Source organism: Phocoena phocoena, chromosome 3, assembly GCF_963924675.1.
Source record: "Phocoena phocoena chromosome 3, mPhoPho1.1, whole genome shotgun sequence".
NCBI lineage: Eukaryota > Metazoa > Chordata > Mammalia > Artiodactyla > Phocoenidae > Phocoena > Phocoena phocoena.
Window position 1 is genome coordinate 168,525,087 of NC_089221.1, and position 18,408 is coordinate 168,543,494.

Sequence of the window (18,408 nt, forward strand, 5' to 3'; positions counted from 1 at the left end):
CTCCGCCCAGGCTCGGCCTCTCTGCTCCCGTGCCTGCCTTGTGTCCTGGTCTTGTCTGTGAAGTGGGCATGACGATCGCTGCCACCTTCCAACCTACCTCACAGGGGTGTTGTGGGGACACCGTGATCTCTGACTGTCATGTTGTGATGCGCCGGGCCGCCAGCCCTCCTTCCTGAAGACAGGGCCCCTCCCCCCTCCCCTCCCCTCCCTCACTCCCAGCCCTGAGTGCTTCTTTCCCGCCCTCTCTCTCTCTCTCTTTCTCTTTCTCTCTCTCTCTCTCTCTCTCTCTCTCTCTCTCTCTCTCTCTCTCTCCCCCCCCTCTCTCCCCCTCCCCCCTCCTCCCTCCCTCTCCCTCCCCCTCTCTCCCCCTCCCTCCCTCTCTCCCTGCTTCTTCTCCTTCCTTTGTGTCACTCTCTCCTCCATCAGGGAGCCAGTCTGACTTCAGCCGAGCCCCGGAGCACTGACTAGACAGCTACAGACACATCCTTCGGCCTGCGCTCGCCACAGGCTCGGGAGAGGGGCTTCCTGGCCCCCTCCCCGCCCCTGTCCCCCAGTCTCCCGCCTCCCCTCCTGTAGTGACCAATTCCTATCTCTTCCCTCTCCGCAGGCTCAATGAATCGAATGAATGTGAACTTCTTCATCTGTGAAAATCTATTATTATTTTTTTTCCATTTTGTTCTGTTTGGGGGCTTTTTGTTTGTTTTTCTTCCGTTTGTTTGTCGAGAGAGCGATGGCTGCCAAGGGGGTGTGCTTGGGGAGCCCTCGCTGTGAGTGGCTTGGAGGTTGCAGCACAGGCGGTGCCGGGCTCTCGCTCTCTCGCTCTCTCGCTCATTCTGTGTGTCTTACATGCTTTTTTTCTTTCAAAATTGGGATCTTTCATGTTGAGCCAGCCATAGAAGATAGCGAGAACTAAATCTCTGCAAAAAAAAAAAAAAAAAAAAAATTAAAAATTAAAAAGCAAAACAAAACCTATAAAATTATATATATATATATTAAAAAATCTCTATCATCCCCCCCCCGCCCCACCCCAGCGTTCCTGACACTGCCTCTTTCAGGAGAAAGCAATTCGTTCACTCCCTACTACCACCCTTGGCCCTCTTCATGTTTTTAAAATAAACTTTTAAAAAGGAAAAAAAAGTCACTCTTGCTATTTCTTTTTTTTAGTTAGAGTTGGAACATTCCATGGACCAGGTATTGGTATTGCAGGAACCCCGCCCCGCGTCAGGCAGCCCCGCACTCAGCCTCTCTGCTCCTCCTCTCGCTCTTCCTTCCACCCCAGCCCAGCTCCCCTGCCACCCACCCCTCCCGCCCCCCCACCCCCAGGACTGGTCTGTCGTGTTTCATCGGTTCAAGAGGACACTGAAACTGAAAACAGTTGAGAACAAAACAAACAAAAAATTGTATGGCAGTTTTTACTTTTTATCGCTCGTTTTTAACTTCACAAATAAATGATGACAAAACCTCCCCGTGTCTGCCGGGTGCCGTCTCTCTCTTTCTCTCCCCGTAGACTTTTGAAGCAGATGTTTGTTCTTTATAGATGTTGTAAAAGCCTGATGACGGTGACTGGAAATTACAAGCTTTGTGTTGTGTTGGTTTTTTTGTTTTGTTTTTTTTTTAACCGGAATTATAAGAAAAGATAGTTTTCTGCAGGCGCATTGTGCTTTCCTAACTCTGCCCCCCACCCCTTTTTTGGTTAAATAAAGTGCTTTTTGTCTAAAACGGCGTGCTGGCCGCAGTTGTGTTTGCAGAGGAAACAAGCTGAAGAGGAATTTGGCCCATGAGAGTGGGGTGTTGGCCCCCCAAAGACTGGCCGCCTGGTCTTGTAGGAAGGGAGAAGCAGGCAGAGCCCCAGCAGTGCAGTCCTCCCCCAGCGTTCCCGCCTCTGGGAACGTGGGGAGCAAGGCCCCCAGGAGGGTCCCCAGGGACAGGTGTTCCCATGGATACAGCCTGCCACCACAGCAAACCCATGGCCGGCCGTGCCTTGCGGGACTCGGCCTGGCCCTGATGGCATGTCTAGCTGTGGCCTGTTTGCTAGCGAGCCCTGAGGTGGGAACCTGGCCTGTTGAAAGGAAGGGCGTCCTTTCCAGTGGTTTGTGGCAGTCTAAGGACGAGGACAGGAGATGGGACGGTGGTCTGAGAGGCCACTTGAGCTGCTGGGCCCAGGGGTGAGCGTGCGGGGGCATGCTGTTTGCCTGGGGTGTTCCTCTGGGATTTAGGGTTGAAATCCCAGCACTGAGAAACTCGGCAGTCACATTCAGAATGTGGATGTCTGGGCCCGCAGGCTTCAGTAGCAGGAGCAGCAACAGCTGCCGCCTCCAGGTGGGGCTGCTCATGGCCCCCATGACCTTCCAGATTAATTAGGGACCTGTCCCAGCAGGAGTGCCCCTTGGTGGCCCCCAGTCAGACCACCTGTGGGGCAGTGGGCCTAGGAAAGAGGGAGGTTGTCGATCTGGGGTCACATGGGGGAGTCAGCTTAGATCGGAACCCCAGGCTCCCCTCACCAGGCGTCTCACCTCAGGCCAGTGCACCCTCTCTGAGCTCTGGGGCAAGGGGAAAGTCGGAGCCCCCGGCCCTCTACTGACTCACTGCAGACTTTTGATGACAGAGCAGCACTTGGCAAAAATGTTTTCTGGAGCTGCTTCTGCCAAGATCTAGAGAAGGGGAGCAAAGAGGGGTCATGACGTTCTGAGTATCGCAGGGTCACTGCCCTCCACCCCCTGACGGAGGGGGTGACAGGTTCACAGGCCCCTTTTAGTTGCTGGTAAAGGACTGAGAGGTGCACCCCTGGGCCGTGTGGATGAGGAGACGGAAATGGTCAGGAGGGCTGCCTTGCAAGGCTATGCGTTACTAACAGCTGGGCACAAACTGTGGGATGCTGTCCCTGGGAACAGGCCATAGGACCAGGGTTGTGCCAGGCTAGCTCACCCCCTTCCCATCCCATCCTTGGTGGTTGAGGCTAGTTTCTCTCTTGCTCTTACCTTTGGTTGCGGGAGGGGAACAGGAATGACACCAGAGTTCTCTGTCCTCACAGCAGTGAAAGTACAGGAGTTGCATGGGTCACTTTAGGATTAAGATATCCCTGCTTTCTACCTTGAAAACACATGGCTGGCTTTGATTTGAGCTGTGGTTGACCAGTTGTCCTAATCTTAACACGTACGTGTGTGTGTGTGTGTGTGTGTGTGTGTGTTTGTAGATAGATTCTAAAATGTATTTAATTTTGCAGTTTTGGAGCCATTCTGTTTAGACCTTCCGTGTCATACCAGGGAGGCCACAGACTGCACCCATTCTGCCTAATGGAAGAAATGGAACTCCCCAGTGTACATGCTGGGGAAACTGAGGCCCAGAGTTCTGGGATTCAGGGCTGCAGTATAACCCCTGTGCTGTTTCAAATGGACTTGCTCCCCTGGAGGGCCAGGGGAGTGAGCAGCAAGCAGGGAGTACTTAGTTTCAGAGCAGGTTCTTCTGCTGGTAAAGGGCCAGGGTGGGCTCACACAGGGTGTAATGCATGTCCAGGCGCTGGCAGATGGCCAACTTGCAGTCAGAGGCCCGGCACTCCACCTGGCCCCGGTGCAGCACTCTCTGGACCATTGTCTCCATGGAGCAGTGAAACACGATGATGAGGTTGGGGGCCTGGCCCGCCTAGGCACCCGGGAAGGGGGCTGGGTGAGGAAGAGGCTGGGCGCACTGGCCCCCTGTGTACCCCTGCCCCAGAGATCAGGAATCTAGGGTGGTGTGGCCCAGTAAAGAATAACCAGGCCCCTGGGTCCGTTTTACTTCTGGAGTTCCAAGTTTTTGTTTTATGTGTTTATTTTTTGGACAGGTAGGGCAAAACAACACCACTGGGAAAGGGCGAAGAGTCTCCTTGCTGTCCCCAGGCACCCAGTTTCACCTTCCCTGGAGGCAACCAAGTTCTCTATTTCTTGCGTCTCCTTCCGGAAGTATTTTACGCACTTGCCAGGCAGATCTGGTTCTGATGTTCTTTTTCCTCCTTTTTCATACAATGGTAAAGACATTGATTTGCCCTTGATTTTATTCACTTAGTAAGCTGGAGATGGTTGCACATTGGCACACGAGGAAGTTCCCGATCCTTTTTAATCACTATATAGTATGCTGTTGTGTGGACGTGTTATGATTTACTTAACTGGTTCCTCGATGGGTATTTAGATTGAAATATCCCTTTTCAGATGGATTTAAGCAGTTTCTCCTTGCCTTCCTCTTGCCTAGACACTTTCATTGGGGAAAGTACAAGAGTTGCCAGCTCACCACTGCGCTGCCTCCCACTGCAGGGAGACCTCCCTGGGTCTCCGAGGCCGCCCACTGTGAGCCCCACCTCCTCCTACTTCCTCCAGAATTTCCTTGCAAAATAGAATCTGTCAGCACTTTAAAACAACAACAAAAACACAACCAAGTGGGATTCACTCACCAGGAAAGCAAGGATGGTTCGATACAGTTGTGTTAATATCTTAAGTAAAGAAAAAGTCATATGAGAATTCTCAGAAACACAGAACAATTTAAAAGACAAAATTCACGCATTCCTGATTTGAAAAAAAAAAAAAAACAACACTCGAAATTGGTAAATATATCCTCAGCCAGCATCTTATTTAATGGAAACTTGCTCTCCTGCTGAAGTTGGGAATAAGATAAAATTGCCCACTCTTATTTGCCTGGCGGCGCAGTGGTTAAGAATCCACCCGCCAATGTAGGGGACATGGGTTTGAGCCCTTGTCTGGGAAGATCCCACATGCCGTGGAACAACTAAGCCCGTGCACCACAACTACTGAGCCTGTGAGCCACAACTACTGAAGCCCATGTAACTAGAGCCCTGCTCCACAACAAGAGAAGCCACCACAAAAAGAAGCCCGTGCACCACAACGAAGAGTAGCCCCGACTCGCCGCAACTAGAGAAAGCCTGCATGCAGCAATGAAGACCCAATGCAGCCAAAAATTAATTAATTTTAAAATAATTGCCCACTCTTGACATTATGACTTAGTAAGATATGAGAGGATTAGCTAAAGCAACGAGATAAAAGAAAACAATGGGAGAAACCCGAATTGGAAAGGAGGAGATAAAATCATGTCTGTTTGCAGATGGTGTGATTCTATTTCTGGAAAACTCACGAAAATCAACAAACTAGTACAGACTTCAGAGAATTTGGTAAAGTAACCGGATGTAGTATTAACATACAGAAGCTTACATGTATATGAAAATCACCAGTTAAGAGATAAGAAAGAAGGCCCCGTGGGCTTCCCTGGTGGCACAGTGGTTGAGAGTCCGCCTGCTGATGAAGGGGACATGGGTTCGTGCCCCAGTCCGGGAGGATCCCGCATGCCACGGAGCGGCTGGGCCCGTGAGCCGTAGCCGCTGGGCCTGCGTGTCCGGAGCCTGTGCTCCGCAACGGGAGAGGCCGCAACAGTGAGAGGCCTGTGTAACGCAAAAAAAAAAAAAAAGAAAGAAGGCCCAGTTTACAATAACATTACAAGCAACAACAAAAAATATATATATAAAACACTCAGGCAAAACTTTTCCCAAAACTGTGCACTGTCTTTAAAGGAAGATCTTTAAGGAAAACTTAGGTAAAATATTCCTAAGTGACTCAAAAGGAGACTGGAACAAAAGGAAGAGATACATGTTCTTGGGTACGAAGACTCAACGTTACAAAGCAGTCAGGATGTTTCTAAATGAGTTTATAATCTTAATGTGATCCAAATGTGATTGTTTTTTAGTGGAGATGGGTTGATTCTAACATTCGTCTACAAAAATAAGCAGGACTATCCAGGAAAAACAAGGCAAAGAAAAGCAATGGGCGGTGGAGGTGGGGAAGGGGGCATCCAACCTACCAGATATCAAAACATGGTAAAGCCGCCATCCTTAAACCAGTGCACAGGTGGACAGACAGACCCCTGAAAAAAAGGCACAATAAATCAAGGTCAAAAAATAATTGACAAACTGGACTGGGGGGAAAATTTGCAAACCATATCACAAACAGCTAATATACAAAGAGTTCCTAAAAATCAAGAAGAAAAAGACCAACAGTCTACTAGAGGGGAAAAAAAGGGAGCAAAAGATGTAAAGACTGCACCAAGGAAGAAGTGAAAATGGCCCTAGAACTTTGGAAAAGAATGGCAAGTCCAGAAATAGATTCAGGTGAATATGGAAAGTTGGTATGTGGCTGGGGTGCCACCTCAAGTCAACAGAGAAAGGACAGACTTTTAAATAAATGGTGTGGGGACAACTGTATTCACCATTTGGAATCCTTACCAAATTTCCCCAACTAGGATATGTTCCAATGGATCACAGACATAAATGTAAGAAATAAAACTATACAAGTACTAAAGAAACCATGGATGAATTAATTACCTTATAACCTGGGTTTGAGAAAAACAACAACCATGATGTCTCAAAATTCAGGAGAAATAACAGAAAATATTGATAAGTTGGATGAAAGTTTTAAAAATAATTTCTGCATGTGAAAGAGGCACAATAGGGAGTTCCCTGGCAGTCCAGAGGTTAGGACTCAGAGCTTTCACTGCCATGGCCCTGGGTTAAATCCCTGGTCAGAGAACTAAGATCTCACAAGCTGTGCCACGTGGCAAAAAAGAAAACCAAAAAAAAAAAGGCACAATAAATCAAGGTCAAAAAATAATTGACAAACTGGACTGGGGGGAAAATTTGCAAACCATATCACAAACAGCTAATATACAAAGAGTTCCTAAAAATCAAGAAGAAAAAGACCAACAGTCTACTAGGGGGGAAAAAAGGGGAGCAAAAGATGTAAAGACTGCACCAAAGAAGAAGTGAAAATGGCCCTAGAACTTTGGAAAAGATGCCCAACCTCATTCATCATAAGAGAAATGCCCATTTAAAACCACCGAAATACCATTTCACACCTAAGCAGGTTGACAAATGGCTGGTGGCAATGCGGAGCAAAGAGGAGAGTGATGCCATCAATCAAAATCATCGACACATTTCTCTTTAACCCCGCAATTCCACTCCTGAGAACCCATACTAAAGACGCTAGCAAAAATAAGAAGCGCTACATGAAGGTGATTGAGTGGGGCGTCGTTGGTAGTGGGAAAAGATTGTGAACGGCTTGCTGTCTGTGGGCCGTCAGAGGAGTAAACAGTGGCGCTGCCACACAGCGGAATTCTGGTTGTAAAATGGGGCAAGGAAGAGGAGGACTTCTTGACACTGATGTGACATCTTCAGGGTATATCTGAACATTAAAAAAAGGAAGCCTGCTATATGTGGAATGCTACTTTCTGTGTGCAGAGGGACACACACAAGCACGCACACGGTTTATATTTGCAAAAAGGACAATCCAAAAATTAAAACGGTTGCCTGCAGGGAAAGGAGAGCACAGTTTGGGGTGGGGGTGGATCTACCTTTTTATGTGACTTTGACTTTGGAATCATTACATGTAGTGCAAATTCAAATTTTTAATTTAAGAAAGCAATCCCCAGGACTTCCCTGGTGGCGCAGTGTTTAAGAATTCACCTGCCAGTGCAGGGTACGTGGGTTCGATCCCTGCTCCAGGAAGATCCCACATTGCCGTGGAGCAACTAAGCCTGTGCGCCACAGCTACTGAGCCTGCGTGCGGCAACTACTGAAGCCCGCGCACCTAGAGCCAGTGCTCTGCAACAAGAGAAGCCAGCACAATGAGAAGCATGCACACCGCAACAAAGAGTAGCCCCCTGCTCACCACTACTACAGAAAGGCCACGTGCAGCAACGAAGACCCAACATAGCCAAAATTAATTAATTAATTAAAAAAAAGCAATCCCTAAACATCGAAAGCCAAGGTGAAATGAACGAACCCATGTGTCAATGTCACGCTGCAACTACACACAGAAAATAATTATCTCAAGGGACCCAGTGTTTTTGTGGTATGTCCACAGTGAGACCTATTGTAAAGGAAAACCAGAGCTGCAAACAGATCTTCCTTTGGTAGTTTTATTCTCAGTAGTTAAAATCGGTATGTTATTTGGAAACTATTTTGCATCTAATGGAATAATGCAAATGACAACGTCAGTGGTTTTAGGAACCAGATTTTTTAGGGAAAAGAGAAAAGAGAAGTAAAACACTGTGACATTAAGTGTGAGCTGGAAATAACAGTAGAACTTGTGATTTTTTTTTTTCCTTTCAAAAGTCTGTGTTTCCTAGCTCTGTCCACTGGAAAGGCCTGGAAATGATGACCACCCGGTAGCAATGAGTACCCCTGGCACCCAGATGGGACACCACTGAAAAAGGGCCTTCATGGAGAAATGGCCGATTCCAGAGCTGGACCGGAAATGTGAAGGGGCGGGGGGCGGGTGTGAAGTCTTGTGCAGTAAGAAAGCAAGAGGGTGAGTGTGAAATGGGGCTGTGTCCAGAGGACGCTATGCAATGAGAGAGGGCTACTTTTGGCCAAAGATGGGACAGCTTGAGCAACAACAAAAAAGAAGACTGGGGCTTCCCTGATGGCACAGTGGTTAAGAATCTGCCTGCCAATGCAGAGGACACGGGTTCGAGCCCTGGTCCAGGAAGATCCCACATGCCACGGAGCAACTAAGCCTGTGCGCCACAACTATTGAGCCTGCGCTCTAGAGCCCGTGAGCCACAACTACTAAGCCCGCGTGCCACGACTACTGAAGCCCACGTGCCTAGAGCCTGTGCTCCACAACAAGAGAAGCCACTGAAATGAGAAGCCCGTGTACCGCAACGAAGAGTATCCCCCGCTCACCACAACTAGAGAAAGCCTGGGTGCGGCAATGAAGACCCAACGCAGCAATCAATAAATGTATTACAAAAAAAGATTGATTATTGCCATCATCAAAAAGACTACATGGGGCTTCCCTGGTGGCGCAGTGGTTGAGAATATGCCTGCCAAAGCAGGGGACAGGGGTTAGAGCCCTGGTCTGGGAAGATCCCACATGCCGCAGAGCAGCTGGGCCCGTGAGCCACAACTACTGAGCCTGCGCGTCTGGAGCCTGTGCTCAGCAACAAGAGAGGCCGCGATAGTGAGAGGCCCGCGTACCGCGATGAAGAGTGGCCCCTGCTTGCCGCAACTAGAGAAAGCCCTTGCACAGAAACAAAGACCCAACACAGCCAAAAATAAATAAATAAATATATATTTTTAAAAGGGCTTAATACATTAAAAAAAAAGACTACAAACAATAAATGCTAGAGAAGGTATGGAGAAAAATGAACCCTTCTACACCATTGGTGGGAATGTAAATTGGTGCAGCCGGTATGGAAAACAGTATGGAGCTTCCTTAAAAAACTAAAAATAGAGTTACCATATGATCTAGCAATCCCACTCTTGGGCATATATCTGGAGAAAACCGTAATTCGAAAAGCTACGTGCACCCCAGTGTTCATAGCAGGACTGTTACATAGCAACCAAGACATGGAAGCAACCTAAGTGTCCATCAACAGAGGAATAGATGAAGAAAATGTGGGGCTTCCCTGGTGGCGCAGTGGTTGAGAGTCTGCCTGCTGATGCAGGGAACGTGGGTTTGTGCCCTGGTCCTGGAAGATTCCACATGCCGCGGAGCGGCTAGGCCCATGAACCATGGCCGCTGAGCCCGCGCGTCTGCAGCCTGTGCTCCGCAACGGGAGAGGCCACAACAGTGAGAGGTCCGTGTACCGCAAAAAAAAAAAAGAAAGAAAGAAAGAAAGAAAATGTGTTACCTATATATATATACACAATAGAATATTACTCAGCCATAAAGAAGAACAAAATAATGCCATTTGCAGCAACATGGATGGATCTAGAGATTATCATACTAAGTGAAATAAGGCAGACAGAGAAAGACAAATATATGATACCACTCATATGTGGAATCTAATTTTTTAAAAAATGACACAAATGAACTTACTTACAAAACAGAAACAGACTTACAGATGTCGAAAACAAACTTACGATACCAAAGGGGAAATGTGGCAGGGAGGGATAAATCAGGAGCTTGGGGTGAACGCACACACACTACTATATATAAGATAGATAACCAACAAGCACCTACCGTGTAGCACAGGGAACTCTACTCAATATTCTGTGATAACCTATATGAGAGAAGAATCTGAAAAAAAAAGAATATATGTATGGGTGTAACTGAATCACTTTGCTTTACACCTGAAACTAACACAACATTTTAAAGCAACTATACTTCAATAAATTTTTTAAAAGACTAATTGAAGCACTTTAAACACACAAAGATGCTTGAGTTAGTAAGGATGAGAGAGAACAAAACGAAGGAAGACCAAATAACGAGCCTCACGGTCACCATCAGAGATGAGTAGTACACCCAACCTCAGTCTGAAAATGGGCCCTGGTAGGGAAGAAGATAAGCATGTATCCCACCTGTCTGGTAGGAACTATATTTCAGGATAACCAAACAGCCCTGGTTGAGGAAGGACATTTCTTCTTTAGGGAAGAATTCCAGCTAATTGATGTGGGGGGGAAAATGACTAAAAGAGAAACGTACAGCTTTCGAATTGATTCAGAATATGAATTAATTGATGTCAACAACAAATGAAACTGTAAGATAAGAGGCCGACAGGACATGTTACAGCAGCCCCTAGCTGACCCTGCATCAGTTTGTGAGGGCTGCCACACCAAGTACCAGAGACCGGGTGACTCCAACCACAGAAATTCCATGTCCTCACAGTCTTGGAGATGGGACATCTGAGATGGAGGTGCTGGCAGGGTGGATTCCTCCGGCCGCCTCTCCTTGGCTTGTAGATGGCCGTTTTCTCCCTGTGTCCTCACACAGTCACTCCTTTGTCTGTGTCCTAATCTCTTCTTATAAGGACACCAGTCGTATTGGGTTAGGACTGATCTTGAGGACCTTTTAATGTAATCACCTCTTTAAAGACCCATCTCCAAATCCAGTCACATTTTGAGGTCCTGGGAGTTAGGGCCTCAACATATGGATTTGAGGGGGGGACACAGTTCAGCCCATAACAGATCACTTACTAAGAGCCGGGCAACTGGGCATGAAGGAGCCTCCTTCCTGAATGATGCAGTACAACCAAGGTATTGAACCACAGTGCTCTGCACCAAATTCACACTGAATTGGACAGAAAAGAACTGCAAGCACAATGCGAATTCTGTTTTCCCCACTTTCCCAAGTTCACTGCCTGGGCCCTGGTGAACATTCAAAGACCTGGGTCCTCTTAAGTAACACATTGAAACACATGGAAAAAAACCAACTATGGCAAAGAGACAACTAAACATTGTGTGCTATCCGATAGGAGTTCACATCACCACCTATGAAGTGCACTTGAAAAAATGGAATCTAAGTTCCGAGCCAGACTCTAGACATGCTACCAATTCACAGGACACATAGAGGAGAGGGGAGCATGATAAGAAAACAAAAAACAAAACACTCTGCAATCAGCAAAATCCTTGCTGTGCAAAATAAAGAGAACCAAAGACTAGGTTTCTTCAATTAATAAAAAGAGACAGGGGACTTCCCTGGTGGTCCAGCGGTTAAGATTCCACGCTCCCATTACAGGGGACCCAGCTTCCAACCCTGGTCAGGGAACTAGATCCTGCACGCATGCCACAACTAAAGAAAAAGATCCCACATGCTGCAGCTAAGACCTGACACAGCCAAACAAACAAATAAATAAAATTTATTTTTGAAAATAGGTTTTAAAAATAAAAGAGACAGAGATGGAAGGAACATAAAGCACGTTTACGCTACGCTGTAGTCTGTTAGGTGTGCCATAGCATTATGTCTTTTAAAAATGTACATACCTTCATTTAAAAATACGTTCTTGCTAAAAAATGCTAATCATTGCGCCTTCAGCGAGTCGTAATCTTTTTGCTGGTGGAGGGTCTGGCCTCTATGGCTGCTGACTGATCAGGGTGATGGTTGCTGACGGCTGGGGTGGCTGCCGCGACTTCTTAAAGTAAGACAACAGTGAACTCTGCTGCGTCAATTGACCCTTCCTTTTATGAACCATTTCTCTGTAGCGTGCTGTGCTATTTGATAGCATTTTACCTGCAGCAGAACTTCTTTCAAAACTGAAGTCAATCCCCTCAAACCCTGCCGCTGCTTTATCAACTAAGTTTCTGTCATATCCTAAATCCTTTGTTGTCATTGCAACAATCGTCACAGCGTCTTCACCAGGGGTAGCTTCCATCTCCAGAAACCACTCCCTTTGCTCATCCATAAGAAGCAACTCCTCACCTGTGAAAGTTTTATCCTGAGATTTCAGCAGTTGTCCCATCCTCAGACTCCACTTCTAATTCTAGCTCTCTTGCTGTTTCCACAGCGTCTGCAGTGACTTCCTCCACTGAAGTTTTGAACCCCTCAAAGTCATCCATAAGGGTTGGAATCAACTTCTCCCAAATTCCCGTTAGTGTAGATATTTGACCTCTTCCCACAAATTATGAATTTTCTTTTCTTGTTTGTTTTTGGCTGTGTCTTGAGGTATGTGGAACTTCCCCAACCGCGGATCGAACCCATGCCCCCTGCAGTGGAAGCGCGGAGTCTTAACCACTGGACCGCCAGGGAAGTCCTCATGAATGTTCTTAATGACATCTAGAACGGTGAATCCTTTCCAGAAGGTTTCCAGCTGACTTCAGAGGAATCACTGTCTATGGCAGCTATAGCCTTACAAAATGTATTTCTTAAACAATGAGACTTGAAAGTTGAAATGATTCCTTGATCCATGGGCTGCAAAATGGATGTTATGTTAGCAGGCATGGAAACAACAGGAATCTCCTTGACCATCGCCATCAGAGCTCTTGGGTGACCAGGTGTATTGTCAATGAGCAGTAATATTTTGAAAGGAACCTTTTTTTCTGAACAGTAGGTCTCAACAGTGGGCTTAAAATACTCAGTAAACCATGTTGTCAACAGATGTGCTGTCATCCAGGCTTTGTTCTTCCATTTGCAGAGCACAGGTAGAGTAGATGGGGCATAATTCTGAAGGGCCCTAGGATTTGGGGAATGGTAAGTGAGCATTGGCTTCAACTGAAAGTCACCAGCTGCATCTTGTTAGCTGACATCCCTAACAAGAGAGCCAGCCTGACCTTTGAAGCTTGGAAGCCAGGCACTGACTTCTCCTGTCTAGCTATGAAAGTCCTAGATGACATCATCTTCCAGTCATAGAAGGCTGACGGGAATTCACTGGCAGTACAGTGGTTAGGACTCCATGCTTCCACTGCAGTGGGCACGGGTTCCATCCCCGGTCAGGGAACTAAGATTCCGCATGCCGCGCGGCATGGCCAAAAAAAAAAAAAAAAAATAGAAGGCTGTTCCATCTACATTGACAGTCTGTTTAGTGTAGCCACCTTCCTGAATGGTCTTAACTAGATCTTCTGGAGAACTTGCTGCGGCTTCTACACCAGCGCTCGCTGCTTCCCCTTGCACTTCGATGTCATGGAAACGGCTTCTTTCCTTAAACCTCATGAAACCACCTCGGCTGGCCTCACACTTTTTTCTGCAGCTTCCTCACCTCTCTCAGCCTTCAAAGAACTGAAGAGAGTTAGCGCCTTGCGCTGGATGAGGCTTTGACTTAATGGAATGTTCTGGCTGGTTTGATCTTCCTATCCAGACCACGAAAACTTCTACCCTATCAGCAGGGAGGCTCTTTCACTCTGTTATCATTCATGTGTTCACTGGAGTAGCACTTTTAATTTCCTTCAAGAACGTTTCCTTTACATTCACGGCTTGGCTAATTATTTGTAGCAAGAGGCCCAGCTGTTGGCCTGTCTCAGCTTTCGACGTGCCTTCCTCACTAAGATTAATCATTTCTAGCTTTTGATTTAAAGTAAAGGACATACAACCCTTCCCTTCACTTGAACACTTGGAGGCCATTGTAAGGTTACTAACCGATCTGATTTCAATACTGTTGTGTCTCAGGGAATAGGGAAGCCAGAGGAGAAGAAGAGAGATGGGGGAACGGCTGGTCAGTGGAGCGGTCAGAACACACACAACGTTCATTGATTAAGTTCGCCGTCTTATATGGGTGCAGTTCATGGCACCCCAAAGCAATTACTACAATAGTAACATCGAAGATCACTGTTCACAGCTCATCGTAACAAATATAATCATAATGAAAAAGTTGGAAATATTGCGAGAATTACCAAAACGTTACACAGAGATACGAACTGAGCAAAAGTTGTTGTGAAAATGGTGCCGATAGATTTGCCCAACACAGGGTTGCCACAGACCTTCGATCTGTGAAAAAATGTAATAAAGCAAAGAGCATCAAACTGAGGTCTGCCTGTAGATGAAAAGGACAGAGACAAAGCAACCAATCGCAGTGGGCCAACCTTACTTAAATCCCGATTAAAACAAGATGCGAAAAGAAAAAGATTTTGAGGTGTTCACGGGAATCTGCATAATGATTGGTTATTTGATGACACGAAGGATATTAAGGTGAATAACAGAAGCGTGATACAATTTTACAAAAGTCTTTACCTTTTAGGAAATATATACTAGAATATTCATGGATTAAAAAGAAGAGCAGATGGGATTGACGTATATACACTAATATGTATAAAATAGATAACTAATAAGAACCTGCTGTATAAAAAAAAAAAAAAGCACAAAATGGATGGAACCTGAATCTATTGTAAGAACGCCTGTAGTTAACGTTCAGTGTACAGGGCCAATGACGAATGGAAGGAGACAAATAATGCACACGGGACAATCCCAAGGATGAGAGTTTGTACAAGACAAATGACCCAGAGTCTTCAACGAGTCAAGGGCAGGAGGGAAGCAGGGAGGGAGGACTGTCCGCCTTGGATTAGGAGACACCCGGTGAGGACCTCGTTTTACTCATAAATCTGACCAGCTGGGAATCAAAGAGACATTTTTCAGCTGTGGGGGAAATGCAGATGTGGATGGGGGCAATCGGGTAGTCTCAAGGGATTCACATTAATCATCTGAGATGCTGTTGGGTGAAGAAACGCTCATAATGGGATTCGGGATGGGCTTCAGAACACATAATCGGCAATCTTGACGTTTGGCACCAATAAAGTAAGTGTGGCCAAACCATGATCATGTGGGACTTCCCTGGAGGTCCAGTGGTTAAGACTGCGCTTTCACTGCTGAGGGCCCGGGTTTGATCCCTGGTTGGGGAACTAAGATCCCATAAGCTGCTCAGAGTGGCCAAAAAAACCAAAAAACACTCTTTTAAGCCAGAGCCCCATTTATCTTCATTTTGTCACTTCTGAGAGACACACAGTTACCAAAGAAAAGCATGTCTCCTGTTCCTCTTAGTGTGAAGCCACCATGCAAGCAGGACCCTAAATGGGCCTCTGTGAAGGAGAGGGAGAGGGTGGGTATAGGGGGGATGGCGGGGGGCACAGAGGACACATCCCGTCCACATGGTGAAAATCGTGGCCTCTATCCTGGCTTGGCCACCTAAATGGTGTGACCCGGGCAAGCTCCCGGATCCCTCAGTGAAAAAAGCAGGGTGCTGACTGTGCGGGCGCCTGGAACGTTCCAGAAGATCAGAGTTCATCTGTGCAGAGGGTCGAGACCAGCTCCGGGCTGGTAAAAAGCTCTGGAGGAGTTCACACTGCTGTTGCCATGGGGATGTGCAGGCCCCTGTGTTGCCAAGTCAGATGTTTTTCAACAGAAGCTGGGAGTTTTGATGTGGCATCTCTGGATTTTTGAAGGTTGGCCACTAATTTAAAACAAAAAAAGTGTCAAACACCGAAGAGTCCAAACTGAACATATTGGTGGATTCCATGGGGCGCGAGGGCCAGGAGTTTGTAGCCTCTGCCCTGATGCTTTGCAGCCACTTGGGGAGCCCATCCAGCTGGCATGGGTGACCGGGTGCCTACTTTAGGCCAGGCGCTGGCCTGGCGCTGAGCCAGTCATTAGCCTGGCCTTTGCCCGCCAGGCTCCCAGACCAGGAGAGGGAGCCCAGTATTTGCCGTTTACCTTCATCCCAGGGAGCCCGACAGAATTGCTTTAGTGGAGGTGCGCACAGAGGGCGGGGCCCCACCGACGGATTTCCCAGCCCCTGTCGGCGCCCCGCTACGCCACGACCTTTGTCTGATTCCCTCCCTCGTGCCTGAATGTGTTTCTACTGGCGTCCAGCAAGTCCCAGGAAAGCCCAGAGGCCCCCAGCCTGCCGCAGTTTCTCTCTTCCTACTCAGGTGTCCGGATGGATGACTTTTCATGATGTTGGTCTTGCACGTCTGGATGACTCCACCGCTCAGCTCTGCACAGGGGTCCCCCCTGGACCCCCAAACTGAAGTAGCCCACTCGCACCTCTCCAGATGCCATTCTGTGTCCTGTTCTTCACTGCACTTACCGCTACCAGAAATGTGTTTTGTACGGAACGTGTTGCTGGTCCCTGTCTGCGGCATCCTAACAGCAGGGACCCCATGTGTCTGGTGAAGTCCAGAGGACTTAGCTTGTCCTCAAGAACTATCTCGGGCACAGGAGGTTAAATAAATAGATGAACGGAGAGTTACATTCCATCTTTACGGCCCAGAAATGATGCTAAATCCACCTGCCACTCAGTGGGCAAATAGTTTGTTTACCGGGCACCAGGGACTGTGCGGGGAGATGTTAAAATGACTTTGTCCACGACTTCCCCGGCGGTCCAGTGGTTAGGACTCTGCGCTTCCACTGCAGGGGGCACAAGTTCGATCCCTGGTTGGGGAACTAAGATCCCGCATGCTGCGCGGTGCGGCCAAAAACACCAAACCCAAACCAAACAGAATGACTTTGTCCCCACCCTCGGAGAGCTCACCAGCTCTTCACCCGGGTTCTAGATGCTTCCAACAATCTCCTCACTGTCCCCTAGATAACGCAAAACTCCATTTCCCTGTCAACAACTCCTCTCCCCCGGGGTCTTGCCCCTTCAGATCTCCATCCAAGGTGGGGAGGAGACCCGGCTTCGCACCCTCGCAGGTGTTGGGGTCACTCACAATGTGCTCAAACTCCTTGGCTTGCCTCAGCTCCCGGGGGAAGCCGTCAATGAGGAAGCCCCGGCTGTCCGGGCAGGACAGCATGTGGTCACTGATCATATCAAGGATATGAGACCCTGGGGAGGGAAGGGGAGGCTGCATTCGGGGCCCAGGGCCCCTCACCTGCAAGGTCACCTTGGCAAGTTCTGGTGTATTTGGGGGAACACCCACTGCTGGGGTCTCTGGAAGCACTTTTTAAAAATTTTATTAATTTTGGCTGTGTTGGGTCTTCGTTGCTGTGCGTGGGCTTTCTCTAGTTGCGGTGAGCGGGGGCTACTCTTCATTGTGGTGCGCGGGCTTCTCATTGCGGTGGCTTCTCTTGTTGCGGAGCACGTGCTCTAGGTGTGTGGGCTTCAGTAGTTGTGGCCCGCTGGCCCTTGAGCACAGGCTCACGGGCTTAGCTGCTCTGCAGCACGTGGGATCTTCCCGGACCAGGGCTTGAACGCGTGTCCCGTGCATTGGCAGGCGGATTCTTAACCACTGCGCCACCAGGGAAGCCCTGGAAGCACTTCTGAGAACGGGGCTCGGCCATGGTCCTCGGGGCGGGTGTCTGCCACATGCCAGGCTTGCTGGGCTCGTTTGCTCATCACTGTCATGAGGAACTGGGGTGACCTCCATCTTACAGTGAGGAATCGGGGGCAGAAGGGGCCACTGACATACAGGCCCGGGGTCACAAAGGGAATAAATACTAGCTAAGTTTACTGAGCATTTCTTAAGGACCAGGAACTCTGCCAAGTGCTTTATAGGAATGACATCACCTGACCCTCACCCAGCCTTCTGCTGGGGGTCCAGCTGCTCTCCCATTTTACAGTTGAGGACACAGAGGCTCAGGGCAGCAAAGCAGCAGCCAGTGGCCCCAGACTTTGAGGCCCCTTGGCTCCCACAGGGCCTTTCTGGGAAGCTCCTCCCGATGTATGCCCTTCATCCCTCTGCCCCCGCACCTGGGATCTCTTACTGTGGGCACCAGGAGCCCCTGCAGCATGACGTCATGGATCTTCTGGCCCCGCCGGGTGCCTTGTTGGGCCTTCTGCCACAGCAGCTGGCCCAGCCCCACGTGGCAGAAGCCGTACTTGGTCGCCATGTTCTTGCACTTTGTCTCTTTGCCGCAGCCTGGGCCGCCCATCACGAAGATGATCAGGGAGGACTTGAGGATGTCTGCAGTGCCCAGGCAGGAAGGAGGGAGAGGGGTTGGTGCCTGTAGGGGCCAGCGAGCGGGCACCACGGTGACTGTGTCCATAGCTCAGTGTGTGTACTTGGTGACACCGGACACAGGTCTGCTAGCAGAACTACTTCTGCCCTAGGGTGGCATCTGGGGGTGTGGGTCCACGCCCAGTGGTATATCCAGGCATGGCACACATTAGTGCTGCTGCGGGTTGTGTGGATGAGGATGGGAACCCAAGCAGGCCAGGCCCTTTGCACGCAGCATATCCTTGAAGCGTCACAACGGCCCCATCATCCCATTTTACAGCTGAGGAAACTGA

General features: G+C 48.4%; 1 protein-coding gene across 1 annotated transcript; it reads right to left on the bottom strand.

Moving 5' to 3' along the window:
* Positions 1-3,447: 3,447 nt before the first annotated feature.
* On the bottom strand, positions 3,448-18,164 carry LOC136120433 (adenylate kinase isoenzyme 1-like). Its single transcript, XM_065873843.1, has 3 exons — positions 17,869-18,164; positions 16,889-16,952; positions 3,448-3,639 (listed from the first exon to the last, which is right to left on the bottom strand). Exons 1-3 carry the CDS (start codon positions 18,162-18,164, stop codon positions 3,448-3,450), a joined length of 552 nt encoding a protein of 183 aa, XP_065729915.1.
* Positions 18,165-18,408: the final 244 nt, after the last annotated feature.